At 48.1% G+C, this 20,310-nt stretch overlaps 1 protein-coding gene across 2 annotated transcripts; it reads left to right on the plus strand.

Moving 5' to 3' along the window:
* The first annotated feature begins 48 nt into the window (after window positions 1-48).
* On the plus strand, window positions 49-19,794 carry ABCG4 (ATP binding cassette subfamily G member 4). 2 transcript variants are annotated; one of them, XM_039866631.1, is made up of 16 exons: window positions 49-6,740; window positions 7,331-7,580; window positions 12,003-12,120; window positions 12,237-12,369; window positions 12,504-12,554; window positions 12,772-12,917; window positions 14,067-14,190; window positions 14,314-14,428; window positions 14,623-14,765; window positions 15,417-15,482; window positions 15,630-15,728; window positions 15,954-16,122; window positions 16,219-16,319; window positions 17,441-17,599; window positions 17,754-17,872; window positions 18,010-19,794. In XM_039866631.1, exons 2-16 carry the CDS (start codon window positions 7,343-7,345, stop codon window positions 18,233-18,235), a joined length of 2,007 nt encoding a protein of 668 aa, XP_039722565.1. In that variant the 5' UTR covers window positions 49-6,740; window positions 7,331-7,342; the 3' UTR covers window positions 18,236-19,794. The 2 variants fall into 2 exon arrangements, with proteins under 2 accessions (XP_039722565.1, XP_039722566.1); XM_039866632.1 differs by lacking the exon at window positions 15,417-15,482.
* Window positions 19,795-20,310: the final 516 nt, after the last annotated feature.

The following is a 20,310-nucleotide window of genomic DNA, read 5'->3' on the forward strand; positions in this document are numbered from 1 at the left end:
TTCAAAAATATATGTATATCAAATTCTGGTCTTAATTTTCTTTCAATTTTGGTACCCTTTTCTTGCTAGTGCTCTAAGCACTGGCTTAGGCTGCCCCTTGAGTAATCCAGCATTACTGATGGCCATCCATTCTTCGAATTTTGCTCAAGATCTGAAGGTTGAGCAGCACCTTCACTGATAGTGAAGAGGGCCTTCTCTATCAGTCTTATCAGTCATGCCCACACCCAATCTATCTGGACTGTGAGAACATCAGAAGAGATTCTGGCTTGCTACTATGTGTGATTCCAGTTCAGGAGGAGGGAATCTAGGGCTCAGCATGCATGGGTTAGCTAGCACTGAGCGAGGAATGAGGGATTATTAAGTCTAAGCAACCAGAGACCTGTGGAAGGATATTAGAGGCTGGGGGTGGGTGGGAGCAGACCCCTGGAGCGGGGAAGGAAACTACTAATTTGACTGCCTTAGAGTTTCATCAGGAGTCAGGCCATGAATCAGATCAGACATCATGGTATCTAAAGATTAAGGAGATACTCTATCTTACTCTTTCTCATAGAAGTGAGAATAGAATATAGGTGGCCCAGGAATGTGGAAGCTCATGCTCCTTAGGGCAAGTCCACAACTTCAGAGAGGAGCACAGAATTGCTGAGTGGGTATAAAAGAATTCTCTGAAATGAGAAATGGGAGGAATTGGTGTAGGGAATAAAATCATTTCTGTAAGATGATGTAGGGAATAAAATCATTTCTGTAAGATGATGACCTAGTGAATATAGGTATTCAGTGAAAGGTGAATGAATTTTGCTCAAGATCTGAAATTCCATGGTGTGCTTTAGGAATGAAGAGCATACGCATTTCATGTACAGTAGCAAAGGGATTTGAGACAGGGGAGGTTGGCGGAGACAAATCTTTTTCATACGTTGCTAAATAGCTTGAATTTCTTGACTGGGCAAGGAATATATAGGGTAGGTAGATGAAACTTGGAAAGGAATAGAGACACATTTTAGTGGAGAAAAGGGATGGATGGGAGTGGATGTGGATTTAGTTTATGGGAAGTGAGACATGAGAAGGATTTCATGCCTGCTGGTAGGAATTAAGGTTGCTGAGGGGTAATTTTCTGGATTAAGGAGATTTATAAGAATTGTCAAGTTTTAAAAATGCCATTAATAGATTTAGGAGTGAGATATGTCACCTTATGACTCAACTGAGGTTGAAGATCAAGATCAGGCAGTGGTAACTAACATCCAGATACATTTTTTTTTAGCAGATACCAGCACCACTGGGTTGATCCACATCCAAGGCCTGATAGCCAAGATGAGGATTGCTTAAGGCTAAGGAGCTGGGTAATTAGAGCAGCTGGAGAAGGATCATGAGATCCATGCTGGACAGGGAGGCCTTAAGAGACTGGAAGGTAGTAGTTAGAATCAAAGCATTGAAAGTTCCAGCGAGGCTTCTGAAAATTGAAGGGCAGAAGGGAAAAGTTGTGGTCATAAAGGAGACATTTTTTAATGGAGCTATTCAGAGTCCAGAGTATGTCCACAGAAAAGTAGGCTACTGAGTGGAGACAGAGATCGGAGTAGAGAGACCAAAGGAAATAAAGCATTTTGAACACCTACCAGCAGAGGCCTTTCTATCCTACTCTCCAGTAAAGTATGCCCTGTAGTAAGAGGAGAGTAAATGGGCCCCAGAAAAAAGCTGAGCAGATTCCTGGTTTGAGGCTGGTGCAACGGAAAGGATACAGCTAAGGAGTTTGGTGGGAGTTCAACTTCTAGAGGAAGGAAGGCAGCAAGCTGAGACTGGAAGGAGAGGAGTGTATGGATTCTTAAGAAGGGAGATTCTTGGCCAGAGAGCCTTGGCATTCTGCAGCTTTGGAGTACCCATCACTTATTAAAAGAAGATGGCGCTATATAGCAGGAGAGGGATAGAGAAGAATTACACTTTTAAAATACACTTTCATATTGCTTGATTTTGTTATATGTTATGCTCTTATTTTAAAAACTTTTTTAAAAAGCAACAACAGGGACTCTGAGTTGTAGTTTCCCCTCTGCTGCTTGGTCTCAGTGCCTATGCCCAACTTCACTGCCAGCCTCTGGAGGGAGAGGGCTCCGTCAGGCTCCTCCTCTGTCTACCCTTCCCAGTTCTGGGCTGCATTTCTCCAGGTGGCCAGAAGAGGGTCCTTCCATGGACAAGGACACTAAAACCATTCCTTCCCAAGGTGAAAGACTTAACGGTGGGCAAGGGAGGTATGGTAGATGAGTGACCTGGGTGGTGGAAGTGGAACTACACTACATTAGTTCCAAAGTCCTCAGTCCAATTTCTTTTCAGCTCCCATAGAACCCTGACACTCTCCTTTTCCCATAGGTTCATAAATCTTACTAACTGCTCCCACAAATCCTCACCTAGAGCAGCCTGTATCAGATTAGCTCCTGTCACTAAGCTGAGATGGGAATTTCTGCTTCTGTTTCTCTCTTAAGCCAATTATCGTCAGCCCTTACCTGTCTGGGTCTATGGAACCTTCCCTGAAAGGAGGCTCTGTTTTGGTGGTTGAAGGAGAAGGTCTGGGTGGAATTGGGGAGAATCCTAGAGAAAGAAAAGGATCAATCTCAGAGAATGGAGGAGGTCTCTTTGGGGAAAAGGGAGAGGGTCCATCTGGGCATTGATGGAAAGTCCGTGGTGGAAAATAGGTTTGTTCTGGAGATAAGGAGGTCTAGACAAAGGAATGAAGGTTCTTGAGCAATGGTTCTCAAACTGGTCCTCAGACTGGCAGTATCGGTATTACCCAGGGGCTTATTAGAGATGTAAAGAGTCTGGCCCCACTCCAGACCTACTGAATCAGAAACTCTGGGAGCAGGGGCCAGCAATCAGTTTTAACAAGCCTTCCAGTTAATTCTGATGTGTGCTAAAGTTTTAGAACCAGTGCTTTTGAGTTACGAGGTCTCTTTTAGGAGTTAGAGGTGTGTGTTCTAGAGATTCAAAGGTCTGTCTGGGGGATATGTGGTGGGAGTGGGGGAATATCTCTTAGAATGGGGAGGGTGTGTCCTAGGGGACCTCTAGAAGGTTGGAAAGGTTTCTATCCTAGAATGAGAAGAGGTCTATTTAGAGGAATGGAGATGGATCTGCTTTATAAAATGAGAAGGTGACAATATTAGGGAATGAGGAAGTTTGACATAAAGTCATGATTTAGAATCACTAAGACTTGGATTTAGATCCCTGGATCTGTCATAGTAGCTGTGTGACTTCATACTTGTACTTAACACTTCTGAGTCTCAGTTTCCTTCTTTGAAACCTGGGAAGAAAATATTGACCTCATAAAGTCATGAGGACTGGTTAGACCATTCAGTCAACAGATAGCTACTGAGTGTGTTTTCTGTGTACAAGTTCTGAGAATACGAGGAGGAAGAGACAGCCCTTTCCTCAGAGATCATATCTCTATGGTGGCTGCCTAGCATGTGGTGGGCATTCAGTAAATATAGTTTCTCCTCCTTTGCCAAGGAAATGGGAGTTTCTTCTTGGGGAAAAGAAACAATCATGAACCATAGCAAGTCTGACCTGGAGAGTAAGAATGTGTATGAATAAAAAAAAAAATCATCTATTACTAAGTATTTGTATTTGAACCTCATAAAAATCTTTTGAGGCAGATACACAGGATTTTTATTTATCGTCACCATTATACAAATGAGGATCAAGAAGGTGGAAAGATTTGCTGAAGAGTATAAAACTAGTAAGAGAACCAGAGAAGAAGGAGGAAGAGGGAGGTAGACGGAATAACAGGGGTCAAATATATGGTGACAGAAAGAAATATAACTATGGGAGGTGAACACACAATATAAATATATATATGCCTTACTGTTAAAATGTACAGCTGAAACTTATTGGATTTCATTAATGTCACCATAAAAAATAAATTAAAAAAAAAAACTAGTAAGAGATAATGCCAAGGTTAGAATGTAAATCTTCTGACACAGAAGAAGATCTGTTCACAAAATGGGGAGAGAGTGTCTTAGAGAATGAGAAGGCCTGTTCCAGGAAAGAGAGAGGACTTTAATGGGTGCATGATGGGAGTTCTAACCTAAGATATTTTGGTAGTGGCTCTCAACTTTGCCTACCCAGTGGGATCAGCTGGAGAGCTTTTAAAAATACTAACGCTTTCATCCTACCTTAGAGATCAGCATTAACTGGTAAAGTGTTATCCAGACATCTTTTAAAAAAAAGTCCCCCAAGTAAAGCTAATTCTCAGCCAAGGCTGAGGACCACTGCTTTGGTGCATGGAGTGTGAATTCCAGAGTGTGAAAAACTATTATAAGACTTGGAAATGTTGATCTCTGAAGATGGGGAAGTCTGCCTTCAGGTGGGGGACAGTGTGTTCCTAAGAAATGGGAGGAAATTTTCCTGAGAATTGGAAAGTTGTAGATCAAGGAATGGAGGTGGGTGTCATTAGATATGGAGGTTATCTTGGGAGAATGAAAAGCCTTTCTAGAAAATGGAGAGAGATGGTTGATTTGGGAATAAGGTTCTGAGATGCCTATAGAAAAATGGGTAAAAACAAGGACTTTAGGGTTCAGGCCTATAGAAAAATGGGTAAAAACAAGGACTTTAGGGTTCAGGCCCTGCTCTGCTATCAACTAGATGTGTCCCCTTGGGCACATTGCTTAAATTCCCTATGCCTCAGTTTCTTTATCTCTAAAGTGAGATTGTAATACCTGCCTCATAAGGATATTGTGAGGGTTAAACGAGATAATGCCTGGTCCATAGTAGTTGCTCAATAAATGCAACTGTCGGGGCATCTGTAGTAGAGCACTGGAGGTGTGGGGGGAGGAAGACATTTTACTTCCAAGGTTCTTTCAGATGGTCTAATAATCAAATAGACATGAGGCAGTTTAGCAAGAGAAAATGACCACGTAAATACATACATATGTATGAGAACTCTACATATGTGAGAGAATCAGAGACTCCACATACATGAGAGATTCAAAGACAGAATGGGGAAATATATATGACATCCTGAGTTAGGGATGAGGGAAGGTGCCTTGGGGGTCATTGCAGGATGATAAGAGCAGATGTTTGGAAATTAGAAGTTTGCTTTGTCCTATAGATAGGTTAAATATATAGATATAGATATAGATATAGATATAGAGATATATCTGATAATCTGTTATTATGGGAAGGTCTCCAATTCAAATTCCTCTAGATAGTTAAGGGGGGTGTGTGTGTGTGTTTCTCTTAAGTCTACAGGGTCTTTGTTGCCTTTAGCTCAGAAAAATTCACATACAATTCACAGAGGCACATCTTGGCGTAAGTCATTCTGAATTCCTACAGAGGTTACCTTGGAGAATCAAGGGTCCATCTAGAGAAGGAAAAGGTGGTACTTTGGGGTATAAGGTGAGGGGAAGTTAGGGAGGGCTAGCTCCAAAACCCACCTAAACCTCACAGTTATGAGGTAGAACCTGGAGATGTCCTACAGGGGCCGACAGCCTCCAGGCTGTGGAGAGGCTGGAGGGGGAGGGGAGGTGAGCAGGAGAGGTTTGACTGCTAGTAACCTCTCAACTGCTGCAGTGAGGAGAAGCCTCCATGGTGGTGGCAGCAGCAGCCTCCCTTTCCATCTGTCTCTGCTGTGTGACAGGTGGGAATTTAAAAGCTCAGGTCACGGTATCTCAGCTGACCTACTTGCCTCTTGAAGACTGGGGCTGGTGCAGACAGGAGCCAAGAGGAATTGCCCAAGAAACAGAGCAGGGGAAAGCCTTAGGAGTGCTCTGGGGACCTATGAAGGCTTATGGGATGAGGAGAATGAACACGTGATGAGAAGATGCCACAGGCATGTGCCTGTCTTAAAGGCCTGTGTTTACCTGGGAGAATAAAGATTTCTACAGTTGGAGCAGGCTGAACTGTGGGTACCAGTTTAACCTTGGAGCTGCCTGCAAGCTCTCCTAAAGCAGCCACCCTCTGTCCCTTCTTAACTAGTTTCCTTGTTCTTAGGACAAGGTGGGGGAGAGGGGGGAGGAGGATGTCCAATACTTGCTTTAAAAGCCTTTTTATGTAATTTGGGGATTCTCTCGGGGAGAAGCCTGAGCTCAAGGGCAGGAACTGAGGGAAATTGATTGGGAGACGGGGTGCAGACCTGCAGACAGCTTTACAATCCCTTGAGAGTGATGGAATCTTCATTCCAATCCTCCCTACTACCACCACCGCTATTGTCTAGTCTGTAATCCAAGGACTTCAGTTCTCCTTTCCTCACTGCCTCTAAATCAGCCCTTTGCTGCCAACTCCTAGTCCTGGGTCCAGAACTGCGCCCTTTGGGGCCCTCACGTCACCAGCGCTGCTCTCCTGTTCGCCATCCTCGCGCCCGGCAGGCTGCGGGCGAACGCGGGCCCTTTAAGAACAGCGGTACCAGCGATCGGTAGCTTAGTGGAGAGCGCAGTCGCCCGGCGGGCTCAGGAGGACAAGGCACCGAGGACCAGGCTCGGGGACCCAGTGTGCACAGCCCAGGCGAGTCAGCGCGCGCCCCATCCGCCCATCACCACCTGTCATCTCTCCTCTGACCTGAGGCCGGGGCCCTCCACTGCAGCCCTCCCCGCCCCGGCCCCGCCCCAGCCCGGGCTGCCGGGACCGGGAGCCGGGACGCGGGTGCTGCAGCCAGAGTCAAGTAAGGAGGGATCGGAGTCACCACCCCTGGCCCGTGACAGCGCTAAGCATCTCGGCTCCACACCGGCCCCGGGGCACGTCAAGGTGACTAGGCGTGCAGAAGATAGGAGGTGGGTAAACTCTCCAGGAGGGGCTTAGTTGGCTGTGGGGGTTTTAAATCCCAGCTGAGCGCCTGTCTTTGGGGAGCGTGCGGGACCAGGGACGCAAGTATAGGAGCTGGCCAGAGAATCGCGCCCAAGGATGCGGAGAGGCCCAGAACCTCCTCTTCCTCCGCCTTCCCCTGGTCGATCCTGCGCTCACTTTATCCTGATCTCTCAGCAGTCGGCCTCCCCCGGCTGGCCCTTCTTCCGCCCCGCCCCCTAACCATCCAGTCCCCCGGGGCTGCTGGCCCGCGGGGTAAGGAGATTAGAGTCGCCGCCGGGGGGAGGGAGCTGGTGACGGCTTCGAGGGGCCGGGCTGGGACCAGGCTGGGGTTTGGGCTGCCTGGGACCGAGGAGAGGTCGGGACTGAACGTTGCTGCGCCGCGTGTGGGGGGCGGGGAGAGGGCAGATGCTCAGGCAGTGGGAAGTGGGGTGCTCCCAGTAGCCGACCTGCCCTGAGAAGAAGGCGGGGAGTGGGAGGGAGGGCAGCATTAGAAAATAAGGGAGCTTTGAGCCGGGGCTTGGGGTCTGCTGGAACTGAGCAGGCCCTCTCCCTGCAGGCTAGTGGCGTGATGGCGGAGAAGGCGCTGGAGGCCGTGGGCTGTGGACTAGGACCCGGGGCTGTGGCCATGGCCGTAGCGCTGGAGGACGGAGCGGAGCCCCCTGTACTGACCACACACCTGAAGAAGGTGGAGAATCACATCACCGAAGCCCAGCGCTTCTCCCACCTACCCAAGCGCTCAGCGGTGGACATAGAGTTCGTGGAGCTGTCCTATTCCGTGCGGGAGGGGCCCTGCTGGCGCAAACGCGGTAGGGAGCAGCCTGGTGGGGAGCTGTGGCCACCCTCTTCCCCCAGTGAGTTGCTTTTTCCAGAGCACAAGGCCTGGGTGTCCCCTGTTCTGCAAGTCCTGCACCAGTGGGCCTTGTGGGAACACTAAAATCTTAGGCTCTCACTTGTGAATGCAATTGAGGTACCAGAGTCCACCTTCCCCCCACACCTGTGAGCACTTGAGACACTAGGTTTAATTGGTTATTGAAGCTTTCGTCTTCTAAGTTGACACCATGACCTCTGGTCCTTGAGTTTTTCTTATTTACTTTTAGATTGGATTCCTGCTTTTGAGTGCTGGCATGAGAAAGTGTGAGGGTGGGGTGTTGCAGGGGTTCTCAGTGTTTAGCAATATCCTTTTACCTACAGAACACTGCTAATTTTTAAAGATGTTCTTAGTCCTATATCTTACGTCATTCTTGCCTAAGTTCTCTGAAGCAGGGAGGGTGAAGTTTTGGCAGGATAGATGACATCCCACGTTACTAATCAGGAAACTGAGGCTCAGGGAAGTTGAGGAACTTGACCCATGTCACATAGCTAATAAGTGGCAGTGCTGGGACCAGAAGCCAGGTTTTACAGCTCTCCTTTCATTGTTCTGTCAACATAAGAATGTCCAGGCCTATAGAAAAAAATTTATGAGTTTTTTTAGAGTTTATTTGAGCTAAACTGAGGACACGCCCAGAAGCAAGACCTCAACAGATCGAGAAAATGCTCCAGAAAATGGCAGTTTGCAGTTCTTTTTATACATTTAGAATCAAAGGAAAGAACATAATTAATTGCTAGTATAGTAGGGAGGCGGAAGAAAGCAAAGTGGGGAAATCTCTGGAATATAACATTTACAGTAAATAGAAAACATCAAGGACTTTTGGTTCATGTGCTCTCATGAGGGTGGTTAAAGCTTCCAGGGTCTGGAAAGGATTACTTTGGCATTTCAAAGGTGTGTTAACGTAGATGCACAGAAAAAATGGACAGGGCTCGCTTAAGGCAAAAACTGACCTTTTACTAAGGAAGCTATAGGTAGGCCTGGGGTGTGACTACCCACCAAGACCTGCTCAGTTAGGAATTTATGACCAGATCACCCTGAGCGATCACTTTTGTTTACCTGAGCTTGTCAGGCTTGCACAGTGGCCCCCTGAGCTTGTCAGATTTACTACATAGCCCCCTCTTTCGTTCACAGTTCATTTCTTTCTCTTAACTTTCCTGGTATAGCATTCCCATCTCCTCCTCTTTTCCCCCATCAGGATATATGGGTAAGGTATGGGGCTCTGAGTTCCTTCGAACCCTGACCATCCCCTGCATCTCATGCCCTGGGCAGCTTGAGCTAGGAATAAAGAAGCTGTTTTTTGTTTGTTTGTTTGTTTTTTGTTTTGTTTTGTTTTGTTTTTTCCCAGAACCTGGGTATGGGGCCAGGGTGGATCTGGGACATTGTTCTTTGAGGTTTAAGAAATAGATCTGGGGTACTTCCGAGCAGGGCTGAGCTTGAGCTGTCTTACATTCCCCACCCTTACTCCAATGAGTGACCAAAAGCTCACAAGACCCAAGCTAACGGAAACTGAGGCATCTGGACTTCTTGCCCAGCACCCTATCCCTAAGTAGCCTCTCTCAGTCCTGAGATCAGCTCTGGGCAAAATGGGGAGGTAGCTGTTAATTTCTTAGCCCTCATTTCCTCTCAGTTTTAAGGAGAATGAAGATTAAAAAGAAACGCGGCTAGATGGGCCAGCTGATTGCTTCAACCCACAAGCTACAAAATTGGCACCCCTGACCTGGCTCTACCCTCCTTTTGGCCTTACCAGCTCCATTTTGCTCTACTGTCTATTTTGCTGACTCTTCCGTCCCTTACCCCTTCCCCTTTTTCTGCCCTCTGTCTTCCTCTCTCTAACTTCTCTTTTCACTTGAATCCCTCTCTCCTTCTGTGGAGAGCAAAAACAATTGCAGGTAAGCAGAAAGGGAAAAGAGAAAGGGGTGTGGAGAGAGGGAGATGTCTGTCTTTTCCAGGTAAGGATTCGTCACCAGTCTCCCCTAATTATTTGTGATGCTTCTTGTTTTCCATAACACTTTCCTATTAATTATTAATTACTCACTTAATATTCACAATAACCCTATATATCCTTGGGAGGAGATATTACTATTTTTATGTTATAGATGAAGAAATGGAGGCACTGAAAGATTAAGTGACTTAAAATTACAAAGAGAGTTATTGACTGAGGCGGGGCTAGAGCTCTGGTGTTTCTCTGCTTGAAGGCCTGCCTGGTAGGCCCCTTCCACGCTAAGCAGTTATGGTATAGCAGAAATCCGAAGACATGGGCCACTTGTAAGCTGTGTGACCTTGGGCAGACTGCTTACCCTCTCTTGGCCTCGCTTTCCACATCTATAAACTGAGATGATAAGAATACCCACTGCTTAGGCTTGTTTTGAGGCTTAGTTGAGATTTTATCTGTAAAAATGCTTTGCGAAAGGCAAAATGATATATTAGGCATCATTGTTTAATCTAGTGCTTGGCTGTGATTAAATGAGGGGAGGTTTATCATTGCCAGTTTCTTCCCCTGCGAAAGAAATCACTTCCTAAGAGTGGCTCTGAAAGGCATATGCTGAGGTACACAAGCACACATCTTTCTGACTGATGATGATGATGACTGAGGCACAGGGCTGGAACCCATGACTTCCCTCAGTAAGAAACTTGCTGTGTGACCTTGGGTGAGTCACTGGATGTCCCTAGGCCCCAGTTGCCTCATTGATGTTGCTATTGCAGCAACTGAGGTAATGAGCTTTGTAGATTGTAAAGCACCATTCGGGCAGTTGGTATGATCAGGACTCCACAGTGGGCAGCAAATCCCCTTCTGACAGGATGTCCCAGAGTGCTGTGGTAGGAGGGTGAAAGATCACATCCCTTCAGTGTGTCTGCTAAGGAGGTAGAATGGAGAGGGAATTGGGTTCTATGGGGGTCAGAGAGGGTGGTAGTGAACAAAGTACATGGTAGGGAATTGGTGTTTCAGCCTCACTGAGGCAGGTCTGCAAGCATATTAGGCATGGCTGGCCTCATTGGCTTCATCCTTCTTTTCCACTCCCTTGTCTCACCAGGTAACCCATGTTGTCTCTGCTCTCTGCTCCCTGGATTGTACTACGTATATGTTCTTACATGGCAGAGCTTTTCCTCTCAAAGCCTGGAGAACCTCTGCCTTCCCTTCCAATTTTGGAATGCTTCTCATTCTTTAAGACTTAGTGCAAATGCCACCTCTTCCATGAAGCCATTCCTGATTTTTCCCTTGCTCCTCTACCCTCGTCAATTCACATTGTCTGCATCCTCATTATGCATTATTTATACTTTTGTTATAACCTTTATTTTATCTTTTCTTAGATCCATAGATGTTTTCCATCTTTTTCACATAAATTATGACCTTCTTGAGTGCAAGAGCTATGTCCTAATTTTTTTGTCCAGTGTCTGTTACAGAGCTTGGAATGTAGTAGATATCAATAAGCATTAGTCAAATAGAATTAATAATAAAATGTCACTTTTTTTAATAGTGTATTCTATGTGCCAAGCACTGTTATATGCTTTATATATTATCTCATTGAATCTTTATAAAAGCCCTATGAGATAGGTACTATCATCCTCATTTTACAGATGAGGGGCCTGGAGCTCAGAGAGGTTAAGCACTTGCCTGAGGTCATACAACTGGTAAGTGTGGAGCCAGAATTTGAACCTAGATCCACCTGACTAGGTGAATGAAAGATGAGATTTTCCTGGGCCAAGTTAGGGGCTGCAGAGTCAAGCATGGTGGGCAGAGAGAACACAAAAAAGAAGGCCTTTTGAGAAAGAGGCCAAAGCTCTGAGAACACATATTCATAGAACAAACACTTAATGAGCATCTAGTACACACCAGACAGTCTGCTGAGGTTACAAAGATGAGTAAGACACAGACCCTGCTCCCAAGGAGATCACTGGCTAAGAGGCTAGCAGAGGTGGGGAAGAACAGGCACAGCAAGTAACAAGCATGCTGGCATATGAGAAGTGAACACAGAGGACACTCAGCCAGCATGGGATGGATCATTGGGAAAGTCACTTCCTGAGAGAGTGACTGCTGTGTTTATAGGAGATGAACAGGGTCTTCTATAACCTTGATTCCCCTCTCCATGTCCATTCATGAAATGTAGGGTTTTTTCTCCCTTGGCCTTCAGAAGATATTGTCACCTCTGATACTTTGATATTAGTAGTAGTCATTTCTACGGGAACAGGATGAGAGGGTTTGGATTATTGTAGGAGCTCTGAGGGGTTGCTCCTCCATCCTAACCAATTCACACTGAGTAGGGAATGCCTATTTCACTGATAGTCATGGTTGCTTCTAAAAGTTTGGAATGCCTCCGTTCACTGTAGCCATTGTCAAAAGTTCTTTCCTCCCTCACTTCAGGTTATAAGACCCTCCTCAAGTGCCTATCAGGTAAATTCTGCCGCCGGGAGCTGATTGGCATCATGGGACCCTCAGGGGCTGGCAAGTCCACATTCATGAACATCTTGGCAGGATACAGGTAAGGACTAGGCTTGAGTGGAATGGGTGCAGGACTCAGGAAGAACGATCCCCTGGGGAGCACAGAAGGTGTTCTGAAGTATCCTTGACTCCCATCCCCAACTGATGTTCTTGCAGGGAGTCTGGAATGAAGGGACAGATCTTAGTCAACGGGAGGCCTAGGGAACTGAGGACCTTCCGCAAGATGTCTTGTTACATCATGCAGGATGACATGCTGCTGCCACATCTCACAGTGTTGGAGGCCATGATGGTGAGGGCTGGATTGCCATCTCATCTTCCCAGTTGCCACTTCTGTCTACTGTTCCCGTTCTCCTCATTGGCTAAGGGGTCAAGGCAGAGCCCCCCTACTATACATATCTGACCCATCTATTCTCCGGGCCCCAGGTCTCTGCTAACCTGAAGCTGAGTGAGAAGCAAGAAGTAAAGAAGGAGCTGGTGAGTGGGGAAGGGGAAGGAGAAGGGGAAGGGAAGGGAATGGGAAAGCCATCCATTTTGGTGTTACTGAATTCTGGGCCCAGAGTTGGGGGATGTGACAGTGGTGGCCAAGGCTGGCACATTGGACTTAAGGGAGGTGTTTATTTAAACTGGGGTGATGCCCAGGGAAGCAGAGACTCTGAAGCTGATCTGGGGTGGGTGGGGTGGGCTGGGCTAGGTGACAGAGATCCTGACAGCACTGGGCCTGATGTCCTGCTCCCACACGAGGACAGCCCTGCTCTCCGGAGGCCAGAGGAAGCGCCTGGCCATCGCCCTGGAGCTGGTCAACAACCCACCTGTCATGTTCTTTGATGAGCCCACCAGGTAGTTCTCCCCCTCATCTCCCACTTGGATGCCCCCTCTCCTCAGCCCTGAGCCTAGGTTGGAGGCTGCATCTGCTCCACTGCTGGAGACTAGAGCTTGTGTTTGCAGCCTCCTGGTGGCCGGATAAGGGCTTATTCTGCATCTTCATCCCTACCAATCCTGTTGCCATAACGGCCCTATCCTTCACCCAGGCAGAAATCCCAATGTCCTTGACTGATGCTTCCCTCTTCTCTCCCTGACAGCCAATCAGTCACCAAGTCCTGTTGATTCTCCCTTCTTTTGCCATCTCTCAGATTCGCCCCATCTCTATCCCTAGTGCCAGTGCTCAAGTTCAGGACATCAACTCTTGTCTGCATTTCTGCAACAGACTCTTATTTCCTCATCTCCAGTTTCTCCAAGCCAATCTTTTCTCCAAGCTGCAGGCAGAGTGAACTTTCTAAAAGACAAGTCTGATGATTCTCACTCCCCTGCTTAAAAACATGCAATGATGCCCATTTGCCCTCAAAATAAAGTCAGAGGATTTAAAAGGTTCTGCTCTGAACCAACTTCTCTGGCCTCACGTCTTGCTTCATGCTGTCTTGTATTTTATGCTCTAGTAATATTGAATTGCTCATAATTCCTTATTCAAGCCATGTATTTCATGCCTCTAAGCTTTGCACATGCTGTCTTCTGCCTGGAATGCCCATTACCACCATGCCTGCCTTTCCACCTTCACCTGGCTTAGTTCTGTCTTATTACAGACTCACTCAGGAACCTTCTTTGACTACCCTGCAACACCTTTGTACAGCATAGCTGAATTCTCTCTCTTTCACTCCATGTTTCCATAGCATGTTCCACATTATCTCAAATGATCTGTGTATTTATCTCTCCTTCTTGACCAGAGTCTATGTCTTACTTATTCATCATTGTAATGCCAGTGCCTGGCATTCAACATGTGCTCAGTATAAGCTTGTTAAACTGCACAATGCTTTGGGCTTCTCAGTACCTCCAAATGCCTGAATCTTACAGTATGTACACGGTATAGGGGTAGCCAGAGTAACCCCTTCCTGCCAGCTCCATCCTCTTTATAGTAGCTGCCCAACCCTAAACATTCCTTTCTTTTGCTTCTGCCCATCTCACCCCACTCCCTGGTGGCCTCTCTCTGGACAGTGGTCTGGACAGTGCCTCCTGTTTCCAAGTGGTATCCCTCATGAAATCTCTGGCCCAGGGGGGCCGTACCATCATCTGTACCATCCACCAGCCCAGTGCCAAGCTCTTTGAGATGTTTGACAAGGTGAGTGTCTCTGGTCCTCAAAAATGATTGGTGTGTGATAGGAAGAGTGAAGAGCTTCAAGAGAAGTGTGGTGGGGCCTACCTGGCCCATTGGTCTTGTTTTCTTCACCTCTTTCCGACTCAGCTCTACATCCTGAGCCAAGGTCAGTGCATCTTCAAGGGCATGGTCACCAACCTGATCCCCTATCTGAAGGGGCTTGGCTTGCACTGCCCCACCTACCACAACCCGGCTGACTTCAGTAAGTGGGAGACTGTTGGTAGGGGATGGGATATGATGCTGGGGCCAAACCACGTGACTTGGGTCAGGCACTCAGGCCTCCTGGGGTCAAAGATCTTACTATCACCTGCTTTCCCCACACATCCAAGGAGGGGCTAGCTTGACCTTGGGAACCAAGGGTAGAGCTCAGCTGAGCACTCCCTTTTTGTCCCCCAGTCATTGAAGTAGCCTCTGGTGAGTACGGAGACCTGAACCCCATGCTGTTTAGGGCTGTGCAAAATGGGCTGTGTGCCATGGCTGAGAAGAAGAGCAGCCCTGAGAAGAATGAGGTCGCTGCCCCCTGCCCCACTTGCCCTCCGGTAAGTAGGGGTGAAGAAGGCAGAGTGTAGAGTGGGGGCAGGGAGAGGGGACCATGACAATGGTCCTGCCAAAAGGCTATCCCCCAGAGGCATCACAACCATTGGGTATTAGAATAGACCTACTATTAACAGCTGTGTGACTTTGGGCACCTTACTTAAACCTCTTTGAGCTTCTGCTTTTTTGTTCATTTATTCTTTCAGCAAATTCTTACTGAGGATATATAGTGTGTCATCCCCAGTGTAGGCACAGTACCACCTGGTAAACAAGACTGATGCTGTCTCTGGCCTCATGGCCACTGTAGATTGCTGTCATCTCTAATCTGGAGGTGATGATACTTACCTCACAGAGTTATTGGGATGACTAAGATCACCACGTAAAGCTCTTTGCACTGTAGCTGGTTACAGCTGGCATTTGTTTAATGCCAGTTTTCTTTCTTAAATGAGATACTATAAGCCTCAAAAAACCAGAAGTGTTATCTTATTGTTGTCATCGTTATTATCGTGTTAAAAAATATTGTGAAACTGGTGGCATAAAGATACTATACCCTTAAGGTAAATGTTTTTCAATAAATTAAAAAGAAGAAAAGTTACTGATTTACTAGTTGCCCCTGTGGGCATCCCTGACTCCCTTTCTCTCTCCTCCCTCCCAAGTTTTTACCCCTTATCATGTGTCCCTCTGAATCTCACTCTGATTCACATCCTGAGGCCAGCTTCCAGGTACAGAACTCAATGGTGGAGACTTCTCCTTCAGTACATCTGGAGGACCCTTTGCCTTGGGGAAGGGCTCAGGGGTTTTCCCATTCACTGGGCTGGGTACGCAGTGGGTGGATATGTAGGCTTACCAATCCAATTTTCTCTCCCCAGGAAGTGGATGCCATTGAAAGCCACACATTTGCCACTAGTACCTTCACACAGTTCTGCATTCTCTTCAAGAGGACTTTCTTGTCCATCCTCAGGGACACGGTGAGGCTTCAAGTTGGAGGAGAGGAGGCTGGCAAAGATCTAGCCTTTGGGGGCATAAGATCTCAACAGCTGGGATGGGAGTGGGGTCCCTCCCCCAGCAGCACCCCCCAGTACACCTATAAGTCTATGTGCCTGTGAGGGTGGCTCCGAGTTCCTGCTCCAGTGTGGCTGCCCATCCCTGGCCTGTGACCCATCCCCTCTCCTAGTGATGACCCAATCACACAGGTCCTGACCCACCTGCGGTTCATGTCCCATGTGGTGATTGGCGTGCTCATTGGTCTCCTCTACCTGCACATTGGTGACGATGCCAGCAAAGTCTTCAACAACACCGGCTGCCTCTTCTTCTCCATGCTGTTCCTCATGTTTGCTGCCCTTATGCCAACTGTGCTCACCTGTGAGCTGAGCTGCCCTGGGCAGGGGTGGGGATGCTGGGGCATGGGATAGGAACCAGGGTGTCAGCCAGCTATGTTTAATCTACCTGTGTCCTTAGTCCCCTTAGAGATGGCGGTCTTTATGAGAGAGCATCTCAACTACTGGTATAGCCTCAAAGCATATTACCTGGCCAAGACCATGGCCGATGTGCCCTTTCAGGTGAGTCTCTTCCTCCTACCTGCCTGCTGCCTCCCTCCTGTCTTGCTCCTTCTGTCCTTGCTCACTGGCCTCCCTCAACCTTGTCATCTGTCATCTTTTCTTTACTTCTACTCACTTAGCAGATAAGTGGTGAGTACCTACCATGCACCAAGTTCTATGCCGGGCACTAGGATCACAGCAGCGAACAAGACAGATATAGTCTTAACCTTGTGGAACTTATGTTCTAATGGTAATGGATGACAAATTGAAAATGGTGAAAATAGTAACACTACAAATGACTCTGTAAAGCTTATTTGAAGCAGTAGAGAATAGCGTTGACTCTGGAGCCTTACTGCTACTTGTTAGCTGTGAGATGTTGGGCAAGTCATCTACTTTCTTTGCTTCAGTGTCCCATCTATAAAACGGAATGACAGTAGTATCTACCTTGGAATGTTTGTGAGAATTGAATGCATTAATACAAGTAAAGTACTTAGAATGGTGCTTGGCACATACTAATGTGCCCATTAAGTGTTAGCTGTTTTGGGTTGTTGTTATAGCACCCTGTTTCAAGCACTAGGGCCCTGTAGGGGGCGCCTTTTTACACATTAGAAAAAAGCACCCCTTCTTCAGGGTGGATGTTGCACTGTGCCACAGTACATGGCTTAGTGAAAAGAGCACAGCAGGATCCCAGCCTCTGGCTGCCTCTTGGTTGGGTATCCTTGTGTAGGGAAAAACCTGCATGACTGTATGCAGTAGGCTTGCTCCCTGCCCTCCAGGAGTTGATAGCTCATAGAGGGACAAAACTCATCTGTAGAGTTAATTAACAATACAAGGAATAAGCTGGTCCAGATGGGAAGGACTTCAGGAGCTCGGAGGATGGAGAAGTCACCATGCTTGAACTGATTGGAGTGGGCCTAATGAAAGAAGTGAGACTGGAAGATGAATGAGGTTCAGATGGCCCAGGAAGAAGGGGACATATGAACCTGAGGTGGGGGCAGCATGAACAAGAGTGTGGAGGCAGGACTAAGCATGGGCACTCTAGGAGTAGCTGTTGTACATGCTCCTGCCCAGGTAGAGTGGAGGGTCTTGGTTGCTGGGCCTCTGGTTTACAGCCCACTGCCTAGCCCTATGGCACTCTCCAGGTGGTGTGCCCGGTGGTATACTGCAGCATTGTATACTGGATGACAGGCCAGCCAGCCGAGACCAGCCGCTTCCTGCTCTTCTCAGCCTTGGCCACTGCCACAGCCTTGGTGGCCCAGTCTTTGGGGCTGCTGATTGGAGCTGCCTCCAACTCTCTACAGGTGGGAAGGCTGACAGGTGGAGACCCTTGAGAGGGGAGGAAGCAGGGATGACATAAGGAGTGGGAGAGATCTACAGGAAACTCTGGGGCCACTCCAGTCCTGGGTCTGTCCTAGTCACCCTTGTGATGGCCTGGTCCCCTTGCCTCCCCTCCAGGTGGCCACGTTTGTGGGCCCAGTTACCGCCATCCCTGTCCTCTTGTTCTCCGGTTTCTTTGTCAGCTTCAAGACTATCCCCACTTACCTGCAATGGAGCTCCTACCTCTCCTATGTCAGGTTAGTGCATCTGCCCCTGCTCCTTCTTGTAGGAGGCCATGCCCCAAGGATGAGAAAGTTGCATCTGGGCTCTGGCAGTTTGCTTAGGGAGCAGTGACCCTACTCTATATCCTGCTCTGATGCTCCTGCTTGCCTAGGTATGGCTTTGAAGGTGTGATTCTGACTATCTACGGCATGGAACGAGGAGACCTGACCTGCTCGGAGGAGCGATGCCCTTTCCAGGAGCCACAGAGTATCCTCCGAGCACTGGATGTGGAGGATGCTAAGCTCTACATGGACTTCCTGGTCTTGGGCATCTTTTTCCTGGCCCTGAGGCTGCTGGCATACCTTGTGCTCCGGTATCGGGTCAAGTCGGAGAGATAGAGCCTTGCTCTGGCCTGCACCCCAACCCCCCACGGCAGGAAGCCCCCAGCCCTTGGGGACTGTTTTAACCTTGTAGACTTGGGTACTGGTTGCTGGCACAGCCGTCCTCTACAAGCTGGCTGTTGGACTGTGCTCCCAGCCGCAGCGCTGGGAGTGGGGGCTCCAGCCCTTCTTGCTGTGCTCAGGAGTCTTCTCAAGTTGATATGGTTTGTAGTTTCCCCCCTTCTCTCTCCAACATCTGCATGCAAAGACCACTAGGAGGCTACCACCCTTCTTCCTGCCCTTGGCACCCTCCTCTGTTGTCTGCATAGGAGCCTCAGGCTCCCCAGGCCCCCACTTATAACTGACCAAAGTGGCCCAACCCGGGCGTCCTCACCACACAAGTGTTTGTAAATTGAGTTGTTACAAGGTTGGAGTTCCAGGGCTGGGCCCTGGTGGGGTCCCCTGGAAGTCCCATTTGGACGTTGGAATGGAGCAGGGAAGGACTCTGGAAGTCTCTCCCTCCTTCTCCCCACTCCCCATTTCCAGACCCTGGCTGATTTGGACAGTCTACAGGGACAGAAGCTGGGTTTTCTGTCTGGGTCATTCCTTCTCAATCCTGGGGATTGGAGAGGCCTGGGGCCATAGGATGCTGCTTCCTCTTTCCCATCACCTTTGGTGGGGGTAGGGCCTGGTAGCGCCTCTGCAATAATGTCTGTGTTTCTCTCCCATCTGCCACTGGAAGTAGAGAATGCACTTTATTCTAGGGAGTGAGTGGGAGAAGACCCAAGCCTCCTTTCTCACTGCTCTTGCCTCATGGTCCTCCAGTGCTTCCTTCCTTCTCCAAAGTTATAGGCACATACATGCGAACAGGCAATCTTAGCCCTACATACCCTCACTGTCCCCTATGGCTCAGAGGAAGAGTGATAGTGGTGTGGTGATGGTGATGGTGATGATGGTGGTGGTGGTGGTGGTGGTGGATGCTGTGGGGAGGGCAGTGCTAACCTCCTCCTGGGGGTCCTGCTTTGACTGTAAGGATGAGGCTGGTGCTGCCCAGGGCATCTTCTGAATCTGCAGATGTCTACCCCGCAGTCTTCCCTCCCTACCAACAAGGGATGGCACAAGACACTAGCTCCCTGGAGTTCAGGACCTAACACAAGCACAAGCATAGGCATAAGTTGGCCTTGGCCACTGCAACCCCATGGCCCTTCTTTCGTGCGTCAAGCTGGCATTCTTACTCCTCCACCCCTTCCCCAGCCACTTGCTGCTCATTCAAACTCCTGTCCATGTCTCTCTACCCGCTTCCCATCAGCCAAGGTGGCCCATGGGTATTCCCTAGGCAGCATGCCCTGGCCATCAGGGTGACAGACGTACCTGGAGCATGTCTGGCTTTCCTAGTGGGTCCAGGCTCATTCTACTTCTGATTTTTCCTTCCCCCAGGGCTCTTTTCAATCCTTATTCCTGGGTGCATACCTCTCTACTTTCCCTTTCCCTGCCATGGATTCTCGCCATCACACAGAGATGCCAGTTGTATTTGTGGGATTTCACCCATTATTAATAAAACCTATATTTATACAGTATACAGTGTGTAAAAGTGTATGGGTCTGGCAGTTGGCACCGTGGGCTGTGAGGGGGTCTTCAAAGCACTTGGCAAAAAGTCTGTGAGCTTTAGGGAGCCTGTGGTAGGGGAGGGTAAGTCCTAGGTATATGTCAAGTTACTGAATGTGTATTTTATGAAATACCTGTATTATGCTTTACATCTTACAAATACTTCATGTTTATTATCTCAAGAAAGTCTCATGTCAACCCTGCATTATCCCTCATGACAACCTACTTTGCAGATGAGAGAATTGAGACTTGGGTTAAGTCACTTGTCCAAGGACCCTTACCTAATAGAGGTAGAACCAGGCCTGGGAATCAGGTCTTCTGCCCCCAGACTCTTCATTCTTGATATTTGCCAATGACACTGTTTATGGTGGATCTGCAGGTGGATCTGCACTGTTTATGGGCGTGTTCTTAAGGGAGTGATACATGACTTTCTCTTCAGAACTCACTGAGCCCTGATTGTGCCTATGAGGAGGTGGGTGAGGGCTGGG

Source organism: Pteropus medius, unplaced genomic scaffold, assembly GCF_902729225.1.
Source record: "Pteropus medius unplaced genomic scaffold, Ma_sr-lr_union100, whole genome shotgun sequence".
NCBI classification, from domain to species: Eukaryota; Metazoa; Chordata; class Mammalia; order Chiroptera; family Pteropodidae; genus Pteropus; species Pteropus medius.

Coding starts and splice junctions, on each gene's coding strand:
- ABCG4 (XM_039866631.1), top strand. CDS start 7,343: ATGGCGGAGAAGGCGCTGGAGGCCGTGGGCTGTGGACTAGGACCCGGG. Junction 7,581..12,002: donor GCCCTGCTGGCGCAAACGCG/GTAGGGAGCAGC, acceptor CCCTCACTTCAG/GTTATAAGACCCTCCTCAAG. Junction 14,766..15,416: donor CCTGCCCCACTTGCCCTCCG/GTAAGTAGGGGT, acceptor CTCCCTCCCAAG/TTTTTACCCCTTATCATGTG.